Source organism: Mustela nivalis, assembly GCF_964662115.1.
Source record: "Mustela nivalis genome assembly, chromosome: 8".
Lineage (NCBI taxonomy): Eukaryota > Metazoa > Chordata > Mammalia > Carnivora > Mustelidae > Mustela > Mustela nivalis.
This window is the reverse complement of record NC_139027.1, coordinates 73,680,122-73,707,521: the sequence shown is the minus strand read 5'-3', so window position 1 is coordinate 73,707,521 and position 27,400 is coordinate 73,680,122. Positions and strand designations below refer to the sequence as shown.

The 27,400-nt window shown below is 49.1% G+C and overlaps 1 protein-coding gene across 24 annotated transcripts in view; it reads left to right on the top strand.

Annotated features, from left to right (window-relative positions):
- INPP4A (inositol polyphosphate-4-phosphatase type I A) overlaps positions 1-26,326 on the top strand; it is a 130,819-nt gene extending 104,493 nt beyond the window's left edge. For 10 of the 24 annotated variants that reach the window (XM_082746758.1, XM_082746771.1, XM_082746760.1 and 7 more), the window contains 8 exons: positions 2,443-2,615; positions 3,615-3,738; positions 4,675-4,801; positions 5,109-5,249; positions 7,512-7,609; positions 11,299-11,411; positions 14,278-14,432; positions 18,602-23,593. In XM_082746758.1, coding sequence (XP_082602884.1) covers positions 2,443-2,615; positions 3,615-3,738; positions 4,675-4,801; positions 5,109-5,249; positions 7,512-7,609; positions 11,299-11,411; positions 14,278-14,432; positions 18,602-18,782 — 1,112 coding nt within the window. In that variant the 3' untranslated portion in view covers positions 18,783-23,593. Of the gene's footprint in view, positions 1-2,442; positions 2,616-3,614; positions 3,739-4,674; positions 4,802-5,108; positions 5,250-7,511; positions 7,610-11,298; positions 11,412-14,277; positions 14,433-15,038; positions 16,796-18,601 lie in introns of those variants that run through there. The other 14 variants (XM_082746754.1, XM_082746765.1, XM_082746764.1 and 11 more) reach the window with 2 other exon arrangements.
- Positions 26,327-27,400: the final 1,074 nt, after the last annotated feature.

Below are 27,400 nucleotides of genomic sequence, written 5' to 3'. Positions count from 1 at the left end.
CCCCCAAAAGTTAATCAGCCACATCACTAAGGATGCTGTTTAGTTGAGCTGGGTTTTATTTCATTTTTTCATGTAAGACTTTCTTGACAAAGGGAGCAGAATAAGACCCTTTTATCAAATCTAGCTTCCCAATATCTTTACTCAGCTAGGTCCTGGAAATCTCATTTCTGTCTCTGAAATTCATTTTGTCTGGAAACTTCTAAATGTAGTTTTTCTTCATATTTCCCCCCAAATATATTTCCACCCCGCAATCCTACTATCTATTTGGCAGAAATAGTCTGACACAATAGAAATAACATAGAGTTTAAAGTTAGACACATACAAATGCTCATTCTTTTTGTGTGTCTGGGAAGACACTTAACCTCTCGGAGCCTATTTTCTTACCCATATTAATAATTCTCTCTGTGTGGATTAAATGAGAAAATAGTTGCAAATAGTTGCACGTGCACAGAGGTTGGTTCTCTTCTTGAACTCAGGAGTCATCCAGACATGTCTAAGCCCTTCTCTGGGCACATAGCAGATGGGTCTCCCACCCAGACCCACATCTTTTCTCCAGGACAAGCTCTTAGTGGTTTTTAGCCATCCTTCCTTTACTCCCACTTTTTTTCAGGGTTTTTTCTTTTTTTCCCCTAATGGAAAAAAAACAAGTCATATTTAAATGGATTTTTTTTTTTTTTTTTTTTTTTTGGAAGAGAAGTAGGTAAAGTCAAAAAGTATTGCATGGAGAAGATTTGCTTAGTCAGCAAAGACCACTTGTACTTTCTGATCATTTTTAGATTAAAATGAATATTAACTACATTTGTACTGATATACATGCATGTCAAGTGGAAAAGCAAAGCAAATTTGCCAACACTTGCTTTATGAGCATTTACTTCTTAGTTAATGACTAACTTAGTTAATGAAATGCCAGTTATTTGGCTATTAAAACTAAGCTGCCATTGGTCTTTTTTAATACTTGCTGCTGAATAAAACTTACATGTGTGAACAGAGTTCTTCTCTGAGATTTTTTTTAGAGGAAGAAAGAGATTGGGTGTCACCTAGCAGAGCTCTTCCATTTTCCCAGGAAAGGACCTGTATGGCCAAGGAGTCAAGAGACCTGTCCGTGGCCACCACTGTTTAGCAGCAACAGCGGCCCGAGACTCATATTGTCCCCTCCTCAGTCTGGTGTCCTATGTCACCATGACTTCTTCGCTAAGACCTTCCTGCTGCAGACTTTCTAAATTTAAGCCTGCCTTTTTTTTTTTTTTTTCACAGACACAAATCATTGTCCACACACTGTGAGAGCATTTCCAAATTTTGAGTGGCAGCATATACTTGAAAATCTGCATTAACCAAACACCGAGTATTAAGTCCTTTTGCAACTTTTAGGCCTTTTTCTAAATCTGTTTCTCAATGAAGTGCTACTTACACAGTTTGAGAGGAGTGGAGCCCGTCTCCCTTCTCTGTGGCTCTTCAATTCTGTTTATCTAAGACTGAGCTTACCCTCTGGTGGCCATACCACCCACCTGGCATGTGGCCTCTCCCTGGTGCAGTGATGTCTGTGGGCGTTCTGTGACGTGCACCCCTTCCTAAGGGCCGTATGCTGTCGAGGCTCCACTCCCTGCCCATGGCACATTTGCTGCACCTGGGGGGCTCAGCTGGTAGTGGTGGCTAAATGCCCATTTCTGGGCTTGGTGAGCCATTATAAATAGAACTGATGAGGGCATGTCTTCTCTCTTTTAAATACCTTCTTAAATAGGAAAGCAAAAAAGAGCCAAAGCCCAAAATACCTTTAACTCTGTTTTTCCACCCTGGGGGTTCTATTTTTAAAAATTGTTTTGGTACGGGATCATAATTTCCTAGTATCCCTAAAAGAAAACTAAACCAGAAATAGAGGGTACCAGGCGGGAAGGTCAGGGGTGGGGAAGAATGTGAGGGCAGAAACAGGGGATATTCTGGGAGCTGAAAACCTGGGACACCAGGTGGAACAGCCTTTCCTCCAGACGTGGGAAGTGAGCCACACACGGCCGCACAAGGATAGAGGTGTCCTTTGCTCGAAAAGGATGGGGGCCATTGTCTTCCTGGGTGATGGAACAGTGGTAACTTGCAGTTGACTCACAGAAGCTTTTTTGTCACTTTCCTCAAAAGGAATAACCTTAAACATTTATGAGTACTCTCCCCAGTAGGTGAGGGAGACCAAGCCTACCTCAGTGGTCCCTAGGAGGTCTGCTGCTTATTTACTGGAAAAGCTTCAAGCCAGAATGTTGGAGACCAGGGTGGTTCCAGGCAGAACTCGGTGCCAGTCCTGGGCCAGAGCTTGAGCCAAGCAGAGTTAGGAGATGCAGAGGGGGTGGGTAGGGGGAAGGCAGGGGGCATGGGGCATTCGGGGCACGTAACTTGCTAAACTTCTAGAACCTGACTCTTAACGGTCTTCCTCCTCAAACGACTCCTTCTGGTGCCCAGGAGAATGGAGCGAGGCCCTTTACCCCCTGCTGACCACCCTCACAGACTGCGTGGCCATGATGAGCGACAAGGCCAAGAAGGCGATGGTGTTCCTGCTTATGCAGGACAGCGCCCCCACCATAGCCACATACCTGAGCCTGCAGTACCGCCGCGATGTGGTCTTCTGCCAGACGGTAAGCCCTGGGAGTGGCACACAGGAGCCCACGGGCTCCTCGGCCCCCAGAAAATAGTCTTGGGAGATCCTTCTCACTTCACATTGAAAAAAACCAAAGATGGCCAACACTTTCTCCTGCCTGTGGCTCTTAAGTTTCTTTAATAGATTTCAACCTGGAGGGAGTGATCCTACTTGAGAAGTATATGTTTAAGAGAAGGTCTGAGTCCACACTTCTCCCTGAGGAGACAGTGGGCACTGGTGGCTTGTGTGCATGCTCTGCTCCTGCCCGAGGCGTGTGGGGTTCCGGCTGGCCCAGGTCTCATGGCCACCTTTCTTCCCAGGAAGGAGTTTAATGAGGGAGAGAGGGATGTTGCTGTCAGTACGGTCTGTGCCTTAGTTCTGCTGCTTGTGCACAGCTGTTGCAGTGATTTGGGAGAATGGAAGAACTTAAGTGAATGTCACAAGTTTAGCAAATGCCAGTTATCCCACTAGTGACGTGAACAGTGACAGAGGGTCAGGCTGGCTCTCTGAGGTTCTGGCGGCCCATCCCCTCAGAAAATCTCCCCCCGAGGTAACTTGCAGGGTGACCATGTTCTCTCGCACTTCTGTTCTTTGTTGTGGTCTCTTCAGTTTCCAGCCGTAGCTGGTCTGGATCTGTGAATATATAGGCCCTATTCACTGTGAGGAATGAATTCTGGGCTTTTAGAAGGTTCTAGCCCAGGAGTAAGCCCAGGCAAGTTGGCTTGGAAGCTGAGCCAAAACCAAACTGGCCTTTGGGAGCAACAGGAGCAGCAAGTGTAGAGTGCTGCACAGCCTCCCATGGCTGTGCCCTGCATGGCCTCAGAGCCGAGCACCCCCCACACCCCAGACGGAGGAGTGGGAAAGGATGCTGCTGCATCCCAGCCAGAGCAGCAGAAGTAGAGAAGCTCAGGGCCAAGGGCATGGCACAGGCTGGGGACCACTTCGTGAGGCGGTGTCTGCCCCCTGACAACAGCCCCGCCTCGTGTCTCCCCCATAGCTGACTGCTCTCATCTGCGGCTTCATCATCAAGCTGAGAAACTGTCTGCATGACGACGGCTTCCTGCGGCAGCTCTACACCATCGGGCTGCTGGCCCAGTTTGAGAGCCTGCTTAGCACCTATGGTGAGCCCCCAGGGGCGCCCCCGGGATCCTGGCATCCGGGAGCAACACAGACGTGTGTGAGGCCCATTCTTCCTTCCTGAATGTTTTTCTGATGACGCACGCAGCTCATGCTGATTGAAATAAAGCCAGACATCATCACAGTATGTCAGGACCAAGCAAAAGTCGTGCATAGTTACACACACACACACACCGCTTCGTTTGTTTTCTTGGTGGTGGTTGTTACAATCAAAGATCTTTCTAGTTGAGGAGGGATGATAATTATTTAAGCGGTAATTTCCGGTGATGCACGTGGGCTGTTTCTGAATTAATCCTAAGAAAACACTGCTGCCGTATGTCTCAGTACACGAGTATTGCTGGGCTTGTGAGCCCTTTTCTGCAGCCACTACCTTGTTAGAAGGGATGATTCTGGGTGAAAGGGTAGGAATATTTTAAAATTCAAAATAGATATTTTCAAATTGACCTTGAAAAAAGACTCTCTTCTTTCTACTTTCATTTTCTGTTTATTTCTTCTGAGAGGGTAAAAATAGGTAATTTTTTTAAGAAGTATTTGTCCATCTTTGGAGTTACAAGACATCAAATAAGTGCCAGGCCCCACAGAATAGAAGGATCTGGCTACATGGTGCTCTGTGACTGTCTGTCCACTTCCAAAGTGCCAGCTCTGCCTCTTGAGCTTCTGTGCATGTGGTTTGCCTCCCCACACTGTCTGGCCCCAGGAGAGGGCCAGGAATGTGACATTGATGAGCGTGGCCATGGGGTTTCAGTAGCAGCACTTCCCATGGAGAAGTGAGTCTGCTGGTGAAGAGGCCCCCTCTGGTCACAGCCACACCTGATCCTGTCACCTGCCATCTGTAACCAGCTCTGTGGCCGTGCTGAGCCCATGGGAAGAGTGGCAGGTTCCCTCTCACTGACAGATTTGTGTCCCTCTCTTGCATCCAGGTGAGGAGCTGGCCATGCTGGAGGACATGAGCCTTGGAATCATGGACCTGAGGAACGTGACCTTCAAAGTCACTCAGGCCACTTCTAATGCATCAACTGACATGCTGCCTGTCATCACAGGAAATCGGTAGAAAGATTTTTTCTAATCCTCAGAACTAGCACTGTGTTTTAATTTATGTTCTTTCCCTGGGACGTGCTTTTCATTTTTGTTTTGTTGTGTCTCATTCAGTTAAAGACATGGATCATAGTCTTCTACATTAATTTTGCAGACCTTTAAAGGCTCACGAGCAGCTCTTGGGAAACAACTGAGCCAGACAGCCCAACAGGCACTCATGTCAAGGCCAGCTCAGTTTTCCTCTTCTCCCTCACCTCTGCTCCTGCCTCTCCCCCATCACAGCCTTCACCCACCCTCTGCCTGTCTTCCTGTTTTGCAGGGATGGCTTTAACGTGCGGATCCCTCTGCCGGGCCCACTGTTCGATGCCCTACCTCGGGAGATCCAGAGCGGCATGCTGCTGCGGGTGCAACCCGTCCTCTTCAATGTGGGGATCAACGAGCAGCAGACGCTGGCCGAGAGGTGTGGGCCCGGCTGTCACAGGGCCTGGGGTGGGTGGAGTGGTCACTGACGTGAGGTAGAAAATGGCCTCTTGGCTCAGCGCTGCAGAGACTCTGCCGGCCCCCCTTCCTTCGGCCGGCATTCTTGAAAGGCTGCCATACACCCAGTGTGTATATGGTGCTGGGGACACAAAGATGGGTCAGATGTGGTCTGCATAGGAGAGGTCTATATAGGGGAGGTAGGAGAGAGATGGGGGCACAAGGACGAAGATGAATGCAGGGAGTGGGGGTCCTGATGGGAGACCCAGGAAGAGGTCTGGGAGGGCTTCCTGGAAGAGATGATGGCTAAATTGAGTTTTGAAGAGTGAGTAGGAGTTAGATGAGGAGGTGGAGGAAAGACTTAGCATCTCAGGCCAAAAAGCCTAAGCAAAGGCAGGTGTGGAGAAACCGTGTGGGACTGGGGGCCAAGGCCGCAGGCTGGGATGGGCAGTGGTGAGATTAGAGGGGCCTCTATGCCAGGTGAGAGGCTTGCCTTGATTTTCCAAAGGCCTGTGTCTTATAAACTCCCTCCAGGTTCCCCTGCCGGACAGTAGAGAGGAGTCACATATGCCCATGTTCACAAGCGTGTGTGTGCGTGTGTGTGTGTTGGAGAGGAAGAAGGTTTGGGCATGTGTAATGACCTTCCACTAGTATGTGAAAACCTTTCCTGTCATCATTATATTCATGCGGACTATGCGTTTTAGCATAAAAAGGTATTTAACAGTACTTGCTTCCCTTCACAGCAAGTACCGTTAAATACGTCAGTTGATTGCGGAGTATAGGGTCACCTCCACTTAGTGATGTGGTAGGGCTGGTGGGAGACATCGAAGAGGCTTGAGTAGGGCAGGATACAGTCACATCTACAGTTTAAGTGGATCACTTGCTTTGAGGGGGACAAGTATGGTGAGGTTGTTGGAAGGAGTCCAGACCAGAGGCGGTGAGCTGGATCAGGCAGGGGTAGTACAGGTGGAGAAGGGACAGACTGAAGGACTGTTTCAGTGGTGAAGTGGAAGGTTTGGTCTTCTGCTGGGCTGGGTGGGATAGAGATGGTGAAGAGGATAACAGACAGAGGCCTACAGGGCGGTGGTGAGTGTGTGTTGGCACCCACTGAGCCCAAGAACCAGGAGAAGGGTCATGCTCAGGGACAGATGGAGGCTGGCTTAGGCTGGTGCCTCCAGCCCAGGAAGCAGAGACCACTAAGGCATGAGCAGAGCTGGAGGAGCCCACATCATGGAGAGTGGACAGCATCAGGACGCTGGCAGGGGTTGTCCCAGCGAGGGCGTTAATGCTCCCTGCGTCTGGCAGCTGCTGTTCCTGGTGACTGCAGGAGCAGTTTCTGGAAAGAGTGGAGGCAAGACCATGTTGCAGTAAGCAGAGGGGCAGGTGGAGGAGGGTAAGACAGACAGTAGGCTACGGGGGGAGGACTTGGTGAGTGCCGGGTTTTTGCTCATTCATCTGCTTTTGGGACATTGTCCCTTCAGCTCATAAATAAACCAGCTCACTGTGTCCCAGGACAGGCCCCGAGGGAGCAGGTGCCTAGGGGAAAAGCCATTGCAGGCATCGGGGTGGATGGGGCTGTAATCGACCTGCAGGAGGGAGTCTTGCCTGCTGAAGGATGATGTGGAACCACAAAGAGGCTAATGTGCTTGGAGGTTGCTCAGTGGGGCAGTAGTGGAGCTGGACTGGGCATCGAGGCCTAATGACCACCTTGCATGCCCACCTCCAACCTATCCTGGCTACCGGGGAGGTGCACACAGGGTGCGCCTGCGTGGCGAGAAGCATGCTAGGGCCTCACACATGGCCCGGGAGGATCAGCTAGTCACATGTGGTTGTTCAGCTGACACAGTGACTTCCGCTTCGAGTACAGGACTGGGTCCTCACCCCCAGCCAAAGCCCCATTGCTGTACCCTCTCGTAAGCAGCTCCAGAATGGGAGGACACAGGGCCTCTCTGTGAGCAGCCATGAGAGGGCTTTCTACGCATGCCGCACGAGGGTCTGGGACGGTGGAGCTTCAGTCAGCTTTGAGGCACATCCCTAACAAATGTGCGTGGTTCCCACTAATGAAATGGATTTGAACAAGTCACCTACTGGGTAGCAATGGCCTGATGCTTGGGAGGAGGGACGTGACTTAGAGTTTAGCTGGGTGCTGACCCTCGAGAGACTCAACACCATTAGCTTCAGTGCAGTTAAGCCCATGTGGGAAGGAAGACCATTAACTCATTGTGTCCCCATCTGACCTCCAAAGGTTTGGAGATACGTCTTTACAAGAAGTTATCAATGTGGAAAGTTTGGTGCGGTTAAACTCCTACTTTGAGCAGTTTAAGGAAGTTTTGCCTGAGGATTGTAAGTATTTCTCCACTCTCGGTAGGTTTCTTTTTCACCTGTCATCTGTCTTTTGTCACTTTGGGTGTCAGAACCTTTCCAGCCACTCAGGCTGTCTGCTCACCCATCCGGATGCTCCCCCTACATGCATGATTACCCCTTTGCTTCCCTGCCCTCCCTCCCCCCCGCCACCCCGCCAGCAGCCTGTTCACCTGCTCGGACTCTGCCTGGTTTGAGGCCCCAACCAGAGACGGTTCCCTCAGGCTGTGGCCCTTGCTGATTCTTCTCTGGCTGGTTGTCTTGCCACCTGGATATGGCGGGGCTTTCCCACAATCCGTCCCAAACACTGGTGTTCACTAATGGCAGTGGCCTATGTTGTGCTCCTCTTGTAAGACAGGTGGGATCAGAGGCAAGGCCCCACTCAGCTGCGTGCTGGGGTGAGCTCCCCATGCACCTCCTTCTGTGGCAGGTCAAGTGAGATGCTAGGCAGACACTGAGTGCTGTGTGGGTGTCCCCAGAGGCAGGAGAGAGTGACAGCAGCCATCACTCTGCTAACAGCCTTCTCTGTGCCCCGGGACTCAGGCAGGGGCATTGGGCTCACCATACTATCTGTACATGGGGAAGTGTCTCCTGATTTCTTACTTACTGAGCACCTGCCCCAGGTTAAGCACCAGGGGACCCAGTGAAGAGTGAGACTAGACCCTGCCTGGTTAGGAATGGGCTCCACCTCTCTGTGCTGGCACTGCCCTAGCCATGAGCAAAGGAGGCCGACTTGGTCCCTGGGTAACACCAGTGCCTTCACTGATGTGCCTGGTGCCCTGCCATGTTCCGTGCACATTTCTGCCCTGACTCGCCGTGACAATGCCATGACACAGGCGTCAGTATTTTGGTTGCATGGAAGGGTTGGCCTGGCTCTGAGGCTCGGGACTTAGACAGTTGACAGAGGTGTCCCTATTAGGAGATGCTGTGTTGCAGGGCACCTTGGGCCAGGCTGGGAAGTTGATGTTAGTTTAGTTCTAACAGGGAAGCAGTGTGGGGAAAGCCTTCAGGGATTCATCTGGAATCAGCAAGAGTATGCTGTTTTGCTTGGAGGAGGGGTGCAGGCCACTGTGCACAGCACCTTCTTCTCCCTTCGATTTTGACCGGGAGTGTGGGTAGACAGGATAGGCATGAGGGGGAGTCTCTCTGGGAGTGTGCGGCCTCGCAGTTGCATGAGACAGTGCTGGGGACGAGAGAGCTGTAGGCAGATGGTGGAGGGACACAGGGCCTGCGCTGGTCATGGCCACATGAGCTGGCAGCCTGCTGATGGGCAGGGGGACAGGGCTGGAGGGTGAGGAGAGCAGTCCAGGCACCAATGGCCTTGTGATATGGGCCACAGGCGAGGCTGGGTAGGGCACATGTGTCGCCACCGTGGTCAGCAGCACAGGTGACATGGGGCTGTCTTATGGCTGAGATTGCTGTGTGTGAGGGGAAGGGGCTAAGGACAGGGTCTCTGGGGAAGAGCCCTGTGTGGAGGTGGCTTGAGAAGAAAGGGCTCAGCGGACATGTGGGAGAGAGTCCTTGCAGGCAGGAGAGCAGTCATGTTACCTGGGTGCCTAGCGGGAGTGAGGGAAGGAGTCCTTGGTGGCTTCTGAGGCATAGTCAGTGTGGCGAGGGCTGCAGCCAGTGCAAGTAAGTGACAAAATGACACTGCCTCCATGGGCCAGTCTGTCCCAGAAATCAGCAGAGATGTGAGATCGGCAGAGACATGAGATGGGCAGCGGGGGGAAGGAGCTAGAGCAACCCTGACTGTGAGATGCAGGAGCAACTAAGGACTACAGACCAGGGGCGCTGTGGAGAGGGGGACACACAGGATGCTCACGGCAGGTGGCCTCAGTCTGCCCAGGGAACGACAGAAGTGCCGGTGCTGACCACACACTGGAACTTGCTGGGGAGCCTGGGCCGTTGTGCCTGGGCCCCACTCCAGAGTGGTGGGTGTCAGGAATTCCAGAAACTCCCCAGGTGGCAAGAGTTGAAAGCTGTAAGTGAAAGTGTCCCCTGACACTTCAGCTGCAGGTCACCAATACCCGAGCTCTTGGGAACTCCCAGGTATTGAGGTGTCCTCACATGCTTTAGCAGTGAGCATAGTTGAAAGTGACAGATTTGTCAAATCCTTGCATGTGCTAAGCTGTCTACATACTTGACCTGGATTATCTAATGTGATCCTCACAGCAGCCTTGGGGGGGTGGGCCTGGTTTCACACCATTTGACATTTGAGGACACAGAGGCAGGAGGGCGAGTCCCCGAGGGAAGGAGCCCAGGCTGACTGCCACCAGCGCCCACCTTCCAAGTGCTGCAGGAGTCAGGGACAGTGGAGTGCCCAAGCTCAGACTGGAGGTTTAGAGTCTTCTGCAGGGCTGGACCCCTGGCCAGGGCACCACGAAGGGGAGCAGGGAGGAGGGACAGAGGCCATGTGGAGGACAGATGAGTGGGCATAGTGAGACATGTGATCAGAAAGTGGGAGTTCTGTGCGCAGCATCTTGGAGGGCAGCCTCTTTCCATGATGTGAGACACCAGGAGATCTCGCTGGTGAAGAAGGGCACAGAAGGGTGCGGCCTATAGGACAAAAGCAGGCCCGGTGTGGGCCTCTCCAGGTTGGACCAGTACCACTGGACCACAACCTAGGAAGCCGGGGGAGCAGCAGCCCATTGCACCTTCAGCCTGAAGAGAATCAGGGCTCTGTGAGGCCGAGGAAATGGGGCACAGCTAATGATACCCCCAGAGTCTGCTCAGTTCATCAGTGGGCAGGTGTGCACTGACTGGGGCTGTAGGGGCAGCAAGGGAGAAGCTGCAGCCAATCTGGGGAAGTAACATGCCATATCTCCTCCAGGAGACACGCAGGCCTCCTCTAGGCTTCTGCAGCTTCTTTCACAGAGTGACTCCCTCATGAGAAGCCCCCTTTCCACGTCTGTTTCTGGCCCATTCCCCTGATTAGCACAGTGCCAGACCCATATCATGTGCATGCAGTAATTAGCGTAAGATCCTGGGTACACAACAGTGAGCTTGTGTTGGAAGCTCTCTGTGCAGCTGGATCCCAGAACTCCCTGTGTTCGGGAGTTTGGGCACCATAGCTTGGGGATTTAGGCACCATAGCTTCTTTTCTTAGATATGACCTGGAGGTTTTTATCTTTCTCTCTGATGATCCTGGGGTTTGGAAATCCCAGGTTTCTTAGGTTAAGTGATCAAACTTATCTTCCAGTTCAAGGGGTCCCTGAAGGGCTGGAGACTGTTGAGGTGACAGAGGGAGGCTCTCCGAGAGAATGGGTCACTTCAGGTCCACTGGAGGAGGCCCTACTGTCACCCCTAGGGGTGGCCAAACCCATTCTGTAGTCAAGACACATCACCCGAAGCATCCTCCTGCCTGCGGAGGCTCTGAAGACCAGATAGGTCTTCCTAATTTCCTCCCGCCCTCGTGACCCTCTATATGTGCTTCAACCCCTTGGGAGAGCTGAAAGAAGATGAGTTTGCCTTTGGCAGGTGGGACTGAAGTGGCCACGAAAGTGATTTAAGTGCTTCCCGTGTGGGGAGCCAGGACCGGTCCCTAAGCACACTCTCTTCTTGCATAAGTCACTGAAGCTTCCAGCTTGGTCAGGTACCTGTGCCACAGTGACCTCTGTGGGCTGTGGGCCTGGGTACCCCACCAGCTATTACAGATTCCTCCTGTTTTGCAGGCCTACCTCGATCTCGGAGCCAGACATGCCTGCCAGAGCTGCTGCGTTTTCTGGGCCAGAATGTACATGCCAGGAAGAATAAGAACGTCGACATTCTCTGGCAAGCTGCTGAGGTAGTACCCTCGTTATATTGAGGAAAAGAATGGGATTGTGGTACTTGCTGCCAATAGTCGTAATTATGATAATAAATCAGAATCTCAGCCAGGAGTGGAGAGAGCAAATTTCTCCCTGTGGACACAGAAGAAAGTCACGGAATATGTCGAGAACTCTGGAGGATACTGAAAGGTGCCTATGAGTTCATTACTTTAGGGCTGCCTGAATTTCAGTGAGCTAGAGACAGACTCTATCCCCTGGGGCATTTAATAAGCAGGCTGATGACAGTTGTCACCTCCAGAAGCCTGGGCAATCGATACCAGCTACAATGCACTGCCTGCTGCATCTTTTAATAGCTTCAGAGATAGACCATGGGGACCCTTGCAATCTCTTTACACAGTGTTTTTTTTTTTTTTTTTTTTTACATTGCAGTTCATATCTCCTTTTTTCCCAGGTACTTCCAGTATTTTCTCATAAATGTTCTTGTGGAGTTCCAGAGGTAGACATTCACTCACCTCTGTCGAGGGGTGACCTTAACCAGTCTCCACGGCAGCACCATGACCTGTCCAGCATGGGGACTCGCACACGAGTCCCAGGCTCAGGAGCACGAGTGATCCCTAGACGGCATTCCAGCTCCTGGCCTGGCCTGCGCACAGGGGAGGGATGGATGTCCGCTCTGCCCCTGGAGGAGGCGGACACACCACACAGCCCACTCACGCCTGGTTACCCCCAGTTCACAGAGCCTAAGAAGCCATTAGGAGGACTGTCTTCCCACTCCTCCCTTCATGGCTTTCCTGGGCTACTCATTCTAGAGCTTTCCTGTTCTCCTCATCAAGAAGGTGTTCCTCTCTACCTCAGGTCTCTTCCACTGCAGCAGACAGTCATGGTGCTTGGCTGCTGTTCCGGAGACCCTGTATTTGAGGGCCTGTCTTCATGGAGCCCTGTCTTTGAACATCCCCTTCTTTGCACCTCTCAAGGCCTCCCATCCCCAGTTTGACCAGAGCTGCCCTCCTTTTCTTACTTCTTTACATTTCTGTGTATAAAGAATGGGTCCCTGGCTAAACGGGGTATCGTTGGTCAGGTCTAGGCCCTCATTTCGTGGACGGGGAGACTGGCCAGAGCTCTAGAGCTGGCTCCTGGCTTCCTGGAGGCTGGAGGCCTGAGCCTGGCACACAGCCCCCTCATGCAGGAATGCACCTCTGGTCACCCCTGCCTACCTTCTGGAGTCTCATGTTAGTTCTGGATATACCATCTGTACATCTGGACGTCCTTTGAACCTATCTGTGGTTCTAGCTTGTGCCATGTGTCTGGGTCATGAACTCTGCTGCTTGGAGAATTCAGTGAGCAGGTGCACATTCAGCCTCCCATCATTTGGATTGTGTCGCTCTTCACCGAGCTTAGGGGTTTGCTTAGTGTCTTTCTTTTTTTTCTTTCCTTTTAAATTTTTTTTGTCTGTTCTCAAAAGAAGCCTGTCTTCCTTCTGATGGTCTTGGCCGAACTTGTTTGGGCCTTTTCTCTTTCGTCTTTCTCTAGACACCGTGCTTAGGACTGCACTGTGTCCTCTACCTACCTAGTGGTATTCCTGGCAGTGGCTGCATGTTCTTGGCTTTGCTGGCCTGGGAAGCAGGCGTGGGACCACCTCCAGGGCACTGCACTGGATCGGATATTTCTTTGGAGTGCGACAGGCTACCAGAACTCACTGTTCATCTAGTTTTGATTTTTCACAAAATACCAGTATTGTTCTCAAGGCATGGTACCTGGTACAGGTCCATAATCCCTCATCTGAAGCTCTGTGGGTAGATGTTTTGGAATTCACAGATTTATATTTTAGAAGGGTGATTTGGTATACAGTTGGTGCACATATGTGTAACACTGTGCACATCACCTCTTTGATGTGATACCCACACATGATTGACGATCCCCAGGGGAGTCTCGGGCAGCGCTCTGGAACCAAACTTATTAATATTGCCTTATTAAAAAATATGAATGTTTATATAGAATGGGATAAATGAAGATCATGAGTAGCCTCACATCAACTCCTATCTGGTTGGACTGCCAAATGAAGCTGCTGTAAACTTAAAAATCTTTTGTTTTAGGGCTTTCTCCTCTTGGAGACTGTGTACCTAGAATTATATCTAGTGGTACAAAGAAAATGCCCCAAATGTCCTTCCTGTGGGGACAGAAGGTGCCCTGCATGGCTTTTCCTCAGGCTGGAGGCCGCCACACTCTGAGCTCCCCACTTGTGAAGGGGAGAGTGCACTGACCCCTGCCTGGCCCTGAGTGAGGTAGAGGACGGTGGAGGGCCTGTGGGGCCTGACCATCAAGAGGTGGCTGAGGGGAAGCTCTTCTGAGGTCTAACCATCTGTGCACATGCAGAGGAGAGCAGAGACAGCGGGTCTGCGCTACACCTTCCAGAAAGGCCTGGAGACTCGGCCAGTGGTGCGGCATGCTGGGAGCTGCTCTGACCTCCATAGCTGGGCTTTGCTGCCCTCCTCTGCCCAGGGCCTGTAGCACAGGTCTGACCGTGATGAGATGGCCTGGGCATGGTCTGGAAGAGGGCAGCTGGTACAGTCAGAGCACAGATGGTGATGCCCCAAAAAAGAAGGGGGAGGCTAGGCCTGGGAGGAACAGCCTCTGGGGGGAGTTACATGAGGGAAGGGGACAAAGTCACTGGGGACAGAGAGGGTCCCACAGGCAGTGACCTCATTTCTGATGCTGGTTCTGGCCGGATGTGAAGTCGGGGAGCAGAAGTGATAGGAACGCTGGTCCTGGGAGTTGGCCTGGCCACGTGCCACCACTGACTGTCCAGAGCCCATGTCCCGTGCAATGCGTCTTTCCATTCTGTGGCATCTGTCCCTCCAAGCACAGCCTGCATTCCTGTTGCAGGTCTGCCGCCGTCTTAACGGGGTCCGGTTCACCAGCTGCAAGAGCGCCAAGGACCGCACGGCCATGTCAGTGACGCTGGAGCAGTGCCTGATCCTGCAGCACGAGCACGGCATGGCCCCACAGGTGTTCACCCAGGCCCTGGAGTGCATGCGCAGGTGAGTCCCGCTGCCCAGGCCGCCCGTCCCGCCTGCCCCGGGCTCCGTGTAAACTGCAGATGAGCTGGTCCCGCTGGGCACCCCCGGCCCTGGGCCCCTTGACTCCCAGCGGCACGCTATGGTTTGACTTTGGAAAATTCTCTGACGTCTGCCAAGTCAAACTGTCGGTGGTCTCAAATTGAGACCTGTTCTCTTTTAAGTCTGGAGGATAGGAGAGCCAGCAGTCTCGAATGAGCAGGGCTGCTCTGAAAGCAGGTGCCCTCAGGGCAAGCTTAGGAGTCAGGGCATGGCCCAGGGAAATCCAGTGTGGCCGCCTGCGAGTCCTTGGGCATGAGGCTGGCCCTCAGCCCCCTGCCTTGCTGCTAGTGGGAGCGAGGGCCAGGCCTTCCTCAGCAGGCACCTGCTGTTTTAAGCTCCTCGCAAACTTGAGCGAAGAAAGGGCGTCTGCAGGTTGCACCGGTTTGCTCTGCTTCTTCTCTAGCCGTCGACACAGTTTGCTTTTCTTAGCAAAGTGTCAAATGAGTGTCTTATAGTAACAGCAGCAGCCCCCCACCTGTCCGTGTGCCGTGGCGACCTCACCCTAATGATGTTCTGATTCTGAGGCAGCAGGCGTGTTTGCAGAATGAAACCCGGGACTAAAAACTGTCTACTGTTGATCGATGCCTTGTTTCAAGCGCTGCTGGGGAGCACCTTACCTCACATACCAAAAGAAAGGATAAGAAACCTGGTTTTCCCGTCTCCTTCAATGTAGCCACCAATGCTGTCAAAGTCTCGTTTCCAACGGTCACTCCTACTGAATGTTCTGTATCATTTGTCCTCTCACCAAATTCTTTAAAGCGTTTGATTCTCTTATCCTTTCTGTATGTTTCTGCCGTTTGACCTTCTCACAATGACCCACAAAAGTGATGCCTGAGCTCCTGCCTCTTGATAATAGCATCTTGTAGGAATGGAAGTATGTTGTCCCTGTTTTGTCTTTTCCACATTCATCCAAACCCCTATCTGTGACCCCGGGGCTTTGATTCACGCACGGATGGAAAGTTCGCCACCTTCCCTGGGCTGGGCCTCAGGGAGGCAATGGAGACTCTCTAGACACCTGCCCAGGCATCCTTAGTCAACCTGTCCTCACAGCCTGTCCTTCAGGCTCAGTGTCCCTGATGCCATGAGGGAGGCAGGGCCTGGGCTTCCAGGCATGCACGTCTGTACCCTGTGAGTGAACTGCGAGGTGCTACAAGGGGCCACCTTGGTGAGATGCAGGCCTCCGTTAGAGAAGAAGCACAAAAAGTAGAAGGAAACGGAGATACCTGTGGTTGTTGGAGCAAAGATTAGGATAAGGTACGCTCAGACCAGGCCCTGAGTCAGGTGTACAGTCCATGTGTAGACAGTTGTCCATTCCCGGCTTCTGGAACAAATGTGATTGAGAAAAACAATTCATTCTGCCTGCATCTGAGCACAGAGGTCTCAGGAGACCTGGGAGAACAAGGCTCCTTAGAAAGACACCAGGGCAGCCACATCTACAGGCCTGTGGCCTGTCTCAGGGCTGTGTGGGCAGTACCCACACATGCACAGATTAGCTGCTGTGGCTTTCAGCACACTCCACACTTGCTCACCTAAGAAACTGATACTCCTTATAGCAAAATTTTAAAATATGAATAAGCCCCTATACCAGTTTTTCTCCTGCCCCCACCTCAGAATCCTCCGTCTTCCTTCTGTTGACAAGCAGCTGTGCTCGTGTTGATGCCTCCTCTTTCAGCTGTAGATACGTACATACAAGCACATGGGCGTGAGTGCAGTTAACACACACGCCAGATCGCCAGGCCCTGAATCACAGCACACCCATGTGTGAACAGACGCAGCTCTGTGTGCAGTTATGCCTGTTGTTTGAGCCTACTTTTTTCACTTAGCTTTCTTGGGAGCATTTTTTCAGGCTAATAAGTAGAGACCTTACGATTTTGAGCACACCATAGTGATTCAGTTTGCTGCCATTGACCGTCTAAGCTGAACGTGGTTTCCTGCACTTCAGACAGGGGGTGGGGTATCCTTGTGTATGCTCCTGGCCTTTATAGATTTCTAATACAAATCATCACACTCTCACCCCCTGTCCCAAGTGCCTGCTTGTCTACCCTCCGGGTGCTGTCGTGCCTGTCATCGGTGCGCTTCCAAGTCTGTAAAGTCAGTGTTGCTTTCCTGGGTCACAGGTGAGGACTCCACAGTCTTGCCTAGGGCGCGACCTTCCTCCCTGGGCCTCCCTCGGCCTCTCTAAACCTCCCCCCTCCATCTCCATTTAATGGAAGTCTTTTTAAAGTGTCGTGTTTGTTTTTCTGATTTTTCTGAAATTTCTGCAATAAACATGTAATCTTACTTAACTAATCATGTCGGATATTATGACACAAGAACAAGCTCGATCATGGCCCCCCTGCACCCGCTCCCGGAACCCAGTAGTTCCAGCAGCCGGGGCTCTGTGCTCACTGCCGCCTTTCGGCCTGACCGCGTTGCAGTTCAGGCCGTCACGCGTGTGGGTTGTTTTAAGGTGATTTTCTGAACTCTTCCCTTTGGGGGGAAGACATGCATTTGTCCATAGACAGCAAGCCTGAGGTGGCTGGGTCACTAGCCAGGATTTCTGGCTGTAGTGTGGCCAGGACCTGTGGCTCAGCTGGGAGCCCTAAGGAGGCAGCAGAAAATACTGGGCCATGCCTTGAGTGGAAGAATGCATTTTGGTTCTCTTGCTTTCTCGCTTGCATCTTACCAGATGGAAGAGTAGAGCATGCAGGCAAGGGTGCAGGGGGGAGAGAGGGGGTGGGGTAAGGGGGCAAAGCTGACACTCTGGCCTTGTTTCTCCCGGAGGCCCAGGATGAGCAGTGGCCAGGGCTGTGCCAGGAAATGCTTAACAACCAGCTCCCCGCCTCTACCACAGCCAAAAACAGCCCTAATCTATAGTGTTCGCATAAATACTCCCACTGGGGCTTATTTCCAGCTACCAGTATGATGTCACAGAACATGGAGCTGGGGAAGGATGCATACACCCGGCTCCTGCAAGCCATCACAGCCAATGCCAGCTCACTGCTCGTGCTGCCTCTCTGTCCCCTACCCAGGGGCTGAAACGCTCACAGAGTGGGTCTTCGTAAGTAGCCACAGTGACACCACCTCTGCCCCCCAGGACTGCCCTGGCTGGGAAAGTGTCCCCAGTCTGAATGGCACATCACGGCAGGGCCATTCCAGGGCTTCCGAGCTCCTCTGGGAAAGCACAGGAGAAGTTTGCTTGAGCAAGGACCTCAAGCCACTCCTCTCTGGGTGGACCCTCAGAGGACACATGCGGCGTCCTGGCATCCCTGCTGCGTCTGTGGCAGTGTCACCACTTTGGTGGACGTTCGTAGAGACTATGGCTCCAGAGTATATATTTTATATATATGTATATATGTATACATATATTGCACCTCAGTGTATATTTTTCTGGGGCACCAAAAGGGGGAAAACACCCAGATTTCTGATGTGAGCTTGGTTGGCTTCCGTGGTTGGAGGTCAGCCTGTAGAACAGTGACTTGAACTTTTGGGGACACGGGCGGCTCGTGCTCAGCCACTGCTCAGCCTAACTGCCAGGGCGGGCCTGGGGAGGGCTCGGACTGGTATTTGAGGTAAATGGTCGTTGTTTGAATGGTTCATCAAGAGGCAGTTTGGCAAAATTGGTCACACCCTTCCCCCCTCCCGCCCTGCTCAGGCATCTGTGAGAAGGTCAAACCACCCCCTCCCAATGGTTCTTCATGTTCAGCTTGCTTCTTGAAATTCATGTCTTGGCAGCATGTGAGAGCATGGCAGGGCAGCGTGGAGTTGTGCTTGGCCAGCCGAGAGAGCGCGAACATGGAAAACCATTTAGTCAACCTACATGTGTTTGTTTTCGGTAGACGACAGTATTTTTTCTTATTTTCACTTCTCTTTCTCTCCTTTCTTCCTGTGACTGTGCTGGTTTTCTTTTGGTACCCCTTCCACACCCTTTTCTGCACATCATCTTTTCTTTCTCTTGTGACTCCATCCCATTTTTTTTTGTTTAACTCTTACTGTTTGGTTTTCCTCTTTTTTCCATACTTTTGATACAATTCATTGCATGTGTCCTCCCCCCCACTTTATTTCCTTTGCCTTTTTCTTTTCCTTTCTCCCAAACTTTTTCCTTTTCACAGCATTGGAACACGGGAGGTAGTCACCCAGAAGAACTTGAGCGGCCTGGTGCCCATCCGAGACTTAAGACTAGACCCCAGCCTCCTCTGTTCCATCCCTTTGTTAGCCCTGAGCCCCAATTTACTGATTGTGTGGCTCTTCCTCAGCATAGCGTACCTGGTGACCAAATTGCGTTGCAAATGAGTACCATTGCGAAAAGCAGTACTAAGTCACAAGAAAAACAAAAGTGCCAGAGTATGTCCAGCTACCTGTGTACCTGACTGGACAGAAGGAATGTGTCAGAGCGTGGTCTGCCGAGAGATATTTCATGCCTTACAGTTTGACGTTTTGTTGTTCCGAACTGTAAATACCTGCCAAATTATTTCACCGAGAGGACTCGTGCGTTTAAATGCCATCGAGTTTTCAGTGCTTGTAATATGTCCTTACAGTGCCCTGTCACTGCACCGTTTAGCTGGCCTGGAGTTAACTTGTACCAAATCTCTCACCTTCTGATGTAAAACTATTTATTACCTGTATATCTCCTGTGCCCTGTTTCTGAGAGAAGGGGCCTCTGTCTGAAGAGAATTTGTATATTTGATACTATTCTTTAATGTACTGCTAACCTTTCCTTTCCTTCTGAAGAGAAACAAAAATGATAGTTAGATGCTTTATAACCGACCCATCTAGATCCACATATTCAATAGGACGTGTACTTTCTGCTTTCATTTCAAAGCATAGTCCCTGAACTCACAGTAGCAAACACTTTGCAGAATCATAACATTCCTCACTTGTGTTTATAATTTCCAGTTTGAAATGCCCCAAAGCTGTGACCGAGTTGCCCGTTGTACCCAGTCAGGCACATTAAAGTAACATACTGCATGTGACTTTCGACTTACTCTTTGAAATCTTTAAGAATCACTAGACTGGTTACAGGAATTAGTGCACATAAGAACAAAAGGCTGTTAAAGTTAAATACATTTATTTTTCATGAAGCAGTAGGTTTCATTTTAAAAAAATCAAATGTGGTTAATAATGGTAATTTTGAAAAAAAAAAAAAAGTTCCAAAAATGGAAGCCTAACCTTTGGCCACTGGTGGTAGATGGAAATGTGAGAGAGAGAAGGAGTTGCTTGGGTTTATGCTATTAGCACTCTTTGTGCAACATGGAAATGCCCAGGAAACAAGGTGGTTCATAACCTTAACTTTCACATTTGGCAGAGGAGTTGTCGAACGTCTGTAAGGTAACAGAATAAATTAGGGAGAAATTCCATGGATTCTGTATAAGAAATGCTCCGTGGCTTCTCTGTTTTCCAGTTCAGACTATGCCGTATTCTGTTTTTGCTTGCCAGCTGGTTCCCCATACACTGGACTTTATGAAAGTGGATTTCTTTTTACCAGGCTAGAAAAATTAGAGTGAATTTAAAGAAGCTGTCTTTTCCAGAAACTTTACACCCATGCGTACACACAAACCCAGTCCACCACAAAATCTGGCCCCTCACTTCCCTCTCCCAGGATGTCCAGAACTTACTCTGGGACTTCTCTGGTTTGGCATCGGTTCTGAGTCTGTGTTCTAGGAATGGTAGATGTGGTTGGCGACGGATGATAAATACTAGACTCAGGCTAAATTCTGAGAATTTACACCCCGGGGAGGCACTTCTTTCCTAGACCCCCCGAGCACTACAGGAGCCTTCGGGCAGGGTTCCTACCTATAGGGGGAAGCCAGTCTTTTCACGAGTGCCATGTGGCCACTCTGTATTTTCCAGAACAACTGAAGTGGCCATACTGGGGCATAACTCCTGACACTCCTCACTGGGGAGTCTCACCGGATGCCAAGTGACAAGTGGTGTTAAGTTGTAGCAACACAATACTAGTCACTGATCTGTGATTCTTTGAGAGGTATGTTCACCTCCTGCCTCCTTCAAATTAAAGTGTGTGTGTCAGCACTCCAAGATTTGAAAGAGAGAAAGTAGAGTCCACAGGCCCTTTCAGCTCCAGTTCCACAGCTTCCCAGTCCCTGCTCTGGTTCAGGTGCTCCTGATGCCTCTTGGCGGTGACATGTGCCTGTGCCCATCTCCAGGCCTGTCAGAGGCTATGCATCCACGAGAGACGCCCCTTCTGACTACAGATAGCACTCTCTCTGCTCCCTGGGCCTGTGGGTACTCCACTGCCACTCCCCAGAGATTCCTCCCAGGATCCCCCCACCCAGCAAAGGGAGGCCATAGCCAGCTAGAGAAGCCCTTCTCAGCCTGTTCCTCGCTGCTGTGGTGCCAGCCAGACCTTCCTGCCCTGTGTAGATTTGGCTGCCAGGTTGACAGAGAAATAAATTGGAAAGGAGAGAAGATAAGGTTCTTCGTTTTTCTCTTCAGGGGCTGAGCCAAAAGGCCATACATTCTAGCTATCTCCTGTCATGAAGGCGAGCACAAGAAAGAACACCAGGAGATCAGCCTAGGCTCTGAATTACTGTTGCCATCTTTCTTCAGAACTCTGAGGAAAGAGACTCATTGTGCTCGCCCTTTGTGCTGAGTTTTAGCATCACTGAGGCTTTCTCTGCTTAGGAAATCAGACTAAATATAGATCTGAAAATCTTTTCTGCTTCAGTGAAAAATAGACTGGCTGAAACAAACATGGGAAGATGATTCACAAGAGGGGAGTCTGGTATTTGGTTATGGTGTTCGGCCTGCTTCTGAGGTGATGCTGGCCCCGGGCAGGACATTGTCATTGGCCACCAACCCTAGGTACTCAGGATCACTAGACCCCAGTACATCTAGACGAGTTCTAAAGTGGAAGTTCCACACCTGACAGGGAGAACCAGAGGAGTCCCCCAAATTAGTTGTCATCTGGGTTTCTGTTCCAATTTCTCATTCAAACAATGGATATCCTTGAAAAGAAAGAATTTACTTAGGGAAGAAAAAATAATGGTGGAGCTTTGAAATAGTAAAATCCCTCTTTCTAAAATCTATCCAAGACCTTTTCAGTGTCTGCTCTTGGCCCTAAGAACGGTGCTGCCGATGTGATGGGTGAAAGTGTTCTACTTTAAGGGCAGAAGGCTGGCCCCTGTGGCAGGAAAGGCCAGTTAGCACAGCACACCTCTCCCCTCTGCACATGTCAGTCTCATGCGGTAGGACCCAGGCTTGTGCAAGCAAGTTGGGACAATGTCGGCATATCGTCAGCCTCCGCCGTCAGATTTTGTAAATTCAGAACATTTGAGGGAAAGTGAATCCGATTTGCTTTTAAAAATTAAATTGCATTGTGAGGGTAACCTTAATTACAAATCCATGTATTGTATATTCAGCCAGTTAAACCAGTAGCTTCTTTAACATTTGTAAATAAAAGATAATGTTGAAGTGGACAAATTCTTCTTTGCTCCTCAAAGCAGTTTGGCATTTACTAGTGATAGGTGGTCCTTGAAAAGTGTGTCCATTTATATATAAATAGAGAAGCCATATCTGAAACAGTTTGGTAATGTGAGAGCTTCCAAAGATGAAATAAGACTGACTGTGCATAGGAACCTATAGCTTCTGCTTTAAATGGAATTATATTTTTATCTGATTGCTGGATGTTAGACAGACATGGTCGTTCTTTACTCTAGGGGCGTCCTGCTCGAATGGCCGAGGTGTTCAGCTCAGATGACACAGGTCTCACTGAGGGCTTGCGGCTCTGGTGACAAGAAAGCATAGCTAAGTTACTACATTACTTAATAACAAGCAGGTGGTTACTTTTCTAAAATATCTGAACTTATCTTTTGAATAAAGTTACTCTTACCAAAAATATTTTACATGTTCTTGATAATGAGACTGTCATTTTCACTTTAAAAGGCTTGAGCAATTGCCACTGATATTTTTTTAAAATGCATGACATAATGGTCTTCATACGATTTGAAATATTTTTTTTAAATCACTCTTTCTTGGTAACTCCAAATTTTACATCTCATAATGGGGATTTTTGTACTAAATTTGATAACTAGTCGATTTAATTGCTAGTCAAAGAATAATATAAAAATGTAAAGTTCTACTGTGCTTACAGGAAGTCATTTATATTTAGAACCGCTTTTGCCTGTGAATTTGATGTCTACAGCAGAACAGTTCCCAGAGAACTCCCCTGATGCTCCCACTCGGGAATGTGAGGGAATGTGAGGCGTGCCTGATGGCTCATCCTCCTCTTTAGCATTTGCTGTGGCCACTGGGTTGCCATGAGAACCCTCCAACCAGTACAGCTGGGGATGATGCTGGGAGCAGGCTCTCTAGGGAAGGGCACCTGTGGGCTCTCACTGGCTTAGTGGCATGCCTGTGAGAGGGGACCACAGTAAGGACAGCCCACCCAGAGAAGGCTGCCATGGGGAGATCTCAGTGGGATCACTCCTTCATGACCCTTCTAGCCCTGATGGCTGTGCAGACCCAGCGTGCCACCATTGCATGGGCTCACTGATTGCTTTGCACCCTGGACAGCTGTCTCCTCGGTGGGGATGGCATGATAGTGCAGCCTTCTCAGCCAGATGGCTTTGCTACATACTGAATTCTGCAAGGAAAATGAGCATTTTGAATTTGAGCTGATTAATAGCCATTGCTAATGTAGAAAAATGCAGCTCTTAAAAAGCTTTGGTAAGAGTAGCACCATTTCTTACTCCATTTAATTGGAAATGTAACAGAACCTTTGAACCACTAGTTATGATAGAATCCTCAGACTCTAGACATGACATACATGAAAACCATTCACTTAAAAAACAGAAGTTGCTTCTACTTAGATACAGCGCTGCCTCTGAAAATGCAGACTCGCAATCCCATCCAGCATGTGTCCATGTCTGTGCTTCTTAGTTGCCTTCCTCGTTCAGAAGCCTGCCATCTTGCGTGCATATTGTTGTAAATGAGTTCAGCACCCATTTGAATTAATCCCATTTTTTTTAATGCTATGAAAATAATCAATTCATTTCATCTTAGTTTAAGTCTTTTCTTTTTCCTTTTTTACTGCTGTCATTTCTTGTGCTTGTTTTTTTCCCCAGTGAGGGTTGTCGAAGAGAAAATACAATGAAGAATGTTGGAAGTCGCAAATATGCATTTAATTCCCTGCAGCTGAAGGCTTTCCCCAAGCATTACAGGCCTCCCGAAGGGACTTACGGAAAAGTTGAAACATGAACACACGGTTCCTCTAATTAGCTGTTACATACTAAATGTGGGTACCCTCTAGTGTCATATATGAATTCTTCAAGAAGACCTGAAGGATTGGTTTTTATTTTTGTGTTTTTAAAAAAATTTTCACTAAAAAGCCTATGGAGCATGTTTTCCACTGGAATCAGTAGGAGGTAATGTTTGGCTCAATAGTGTGGATCGTAGCGACTGCCCATTTAAATAGCCTCAGCCATAACCACACAGATATCATCGGTAGTTACCTGTATGAATCAAGCTAGATATGTCTGAAATGCTAAAAGACTTTTTTAAAGCCCACTTAGGCAGCTGCACACCTAACGTATTTTTCTACCGAGTAACTTGAAATTGAGCATTGAAATTACAGTCTACTTTTAAAAATTCTGAATGTAAAACAGTAAGTAATATATTAAATTATTGGATCCTGGCCAGACCAGCAGATGTTAAATGTTAATTCAAGTTTTGGGGAAAGAAGCTAGCTCTAGCTCGTGCAGTGAGAGCAAGTGGTTCCGACGAGTTGTCCTGTGACAGCGCAGGTGAAAGCAGAAGGTAAGATAAAGGTTGCTAAATCAGCCCAAGATAAGACTTCACTGGAAGGTGATACCTGCACAGCAGCCCACACAGTGGGGCCCCCTTCTGTCCGCTGATGCATCGTGGAACAGGGTGTGTGCTGGAGAATGTGAAGCCAGCTGTCCTGTGCTCTTCAACTCCGTGGCTGGTCCTGCCTTCGGGGCACTCCTCTCCTCCTCCCCTGGGTGTCCAGGACTCCACATGTGATGTGTCTGCTACCTCTCAGACAACAGTGTGGGGGTTTATGCATGTAGGTGCTGGAAATCTAAATATTTTCAGAACAGATGTCCTTTTCTGGGTTTCCCAGTTTATCATCTTCTAGAAGATGGTGCAGTCATATTGGACTGTCTGATGAAAGTTTCTCTTAGGTTTGCAGCACTTGTTAACTGTCCTCTTCACATTTTATTGCATAAGGTGACTATTGAGAAAGTTGAATTGATCTCCTACAGTGAGATTTTGAAAGGGATAAATGGGCCATAAAACTTAGGAATTTCATAGAAAATTATGTCCAGTCATCTATTATAAGATGATGATGATGAGTCTTATCTGCACATAGCAGAGATTGTTTTCCTTAGTTTATATACGTCTGTCAGTTCTATTTATCATTATTATTATGTTTACATGTTATTTAAAAGGTTGTAAAAGAAATCTATGTGGAACATATCCATGATGCTGATTCTAATGATTTGTGAACGCCGTGGGAAATTTCTAGGTCTAAAATTTGAGGTGTTACTTGTGGGCTCCTTTAGACAAGGCCTTTGGAAACGTGTGACATACTTGAGCTGCTGAGGCCCAGGCACGGCCACACACTGGCAGAGACCCAGAGGGGTAGGCATGCAGGTGAGGGTAGAACTGGATGAAAGACCTTCCAGACCCTTCCTGTGCAGACAGAGCCTGCTTCTCCTGGTGCCTGGTTGGGTGTGAGCAGATGCTGAGAATGCCCCAGGGAGTGATGGCAGCTGCTCATGCCTGTCCCACAGCTGGCTCACTGTGGAGAGTGCAGGCAAAGACACTCCTGTCCCCCAAACCCGCTGTAGAGCTGGCGGCATCTGGCGTCACATTCTCCAGCTCTATTGGTCCAGGTTCAAAGACAGTTTCCAGGATGGCTGATTTGGCCTCTCACCCCTCCCCCATTTCATTTAAGTTGTAATTTCTCTAGTACCTACCTAGTTCCATCTTTTCTCATTTTAGCATCATTATCTTTAAAGAATTACCTTGTCTATTTAAATTAAATGTTACGCATATTGTTTCCAGACTTTTTTTTTTTTTTGGTCTGAAGAGCATTAAGTACCCACATTTATCAAAAGGGAATATAGCAAACATTGAGTCGTCTGTTCGCAGTTTTGCATGTGGCACCTTCACGTGAATTATTTTTCCTACTTTGACTTCATGTTAAGGATTGCCCTAAAAATCTAAGACGTGGCTAATGGTGCAGAAGCTGCTGACCTTTCTGTATTCCATGTGGGCACTACCCTGGCTGCGGGAGGCAGGGGGAGCGCGGGGCAGCCTTCCTGTGGCACCACACCCTCCCCGTGGCGCCGCACCCTCCCCGCACTCTCAGAGCCAGGATACCCCCCACCCTGGCACCTCTACCCCCCACCCCCCAATCATGGTGGCTGGGGTTCCTGGGGAGAGGAGCACGGGAGCTGTGAGTCTTCAGCTGCACTGGGGAAGCCTTTTCATAGGTTACCGTCAAATAGACTCCGCCTGGTGTTCCTGAGAAGGTCCCTCATTTAAAAAGAAATGTTGAGACCTACTGAAAACATGGGATGTGACGTGGATTCTAAGCACCTGCAGCACAGTTGCCTTTGGTTTCCTTGAAAAATGTACAAATATTGTATAATACAGTTTTGTCCCTTCACAGTTGTATTTGCCAAGCTCAGTGCATTAAAGTACTTTTATTTATTTGTTTTGGGTGGGCAGTATTAATATATATAAACATATAGTTACTGTTTTATATCTTCTTAGCTCATTCTAAGCCATGTATGCTGTAAATGTGCTAGTCTTTAGAATGACAAATAATAAATGACAAGAACATGAAAGTGGGTGTTGACTGATTCATTCCATTACAGTTAGGAGGAGAACTAGTCTTATAGCCACATCATTAATAGGAATTGCTTCGAGCACTTGTGTGTCTGTAAGCGCCAGACCATGACACACTTCTGTTTTATAATCTTGTTTTCTCTTACTTTGAAGCAGAGGAGTAGTAGGGGGTGGGACTAAGAGCCTGGACTTCAGCTGCAGGAAGTACTAGCTCCCAATCCTGTTCTGCCACTCGCTGGCTGGTGACTCTGAACTTGTTGCTTGCCCTCTCAGAGCCTCTGTTTGCTCGTGTGTGAAGCATGGACACAATACTGGTACATTCTTTGTAAGGCAGTTGTGAGGTGCTTTGGCATTAAGTGTTCACAAGTGTTAGCTGTTTTTCCCTTCCCACATCCATAAATACGGATCATGAATTCTCTGGGTTGCCTGGTCATCTGTTGTGTGATTTCCTATAAAACAGTAGTTCCATTAATGGTTTGATTGTTTGTTATAACCAGAACTGCATCTTGTATCTTAGTACCTTTTTATGTGCCCAGTGATTGCCCTTAGATGAATTCCTGGCAGCAGATATTTACAATTAAAAGATAATTTAAAATTTTAAACATTTTTGAATTTTTAGTGTTACCAAAGTGCTCCCAGAAAATTAAGCTACCACCTATTTTGTTTCAAAGATTTTATTTATTTATTTGACAGATTAACTCCTCTGTTGTTAAGTTGTGGTTTTTCAGAACTCATCACTTGTCTTTGGTTTTGTTTATAGTGGGGAGTAGAAAGCTCTTATGTAATTAAATATGCTTGTCTTTTTCGTTTTGGTGTTTGTCCTGAAATCAGGTCCTGGCTTCCCCACTGAGGGGGACAAGGCACCCAGTTCCTTGTCCATGAAGTGGATGTGGTACAGTGTGCTCAATGAGGGGCTGCACTAGCCTGTGCCGCCTTGTGAAGAAAGCCTCCCTATTGCTAAGATCTGGCAAGTGGGAAGTAACCTTGTCTTATTTTTATTACAGCTGTTACTCCCCAAGCTATGACAGATTCCTGAGATCATAGGATTAGAATATCCACATTTCAGATCCTCC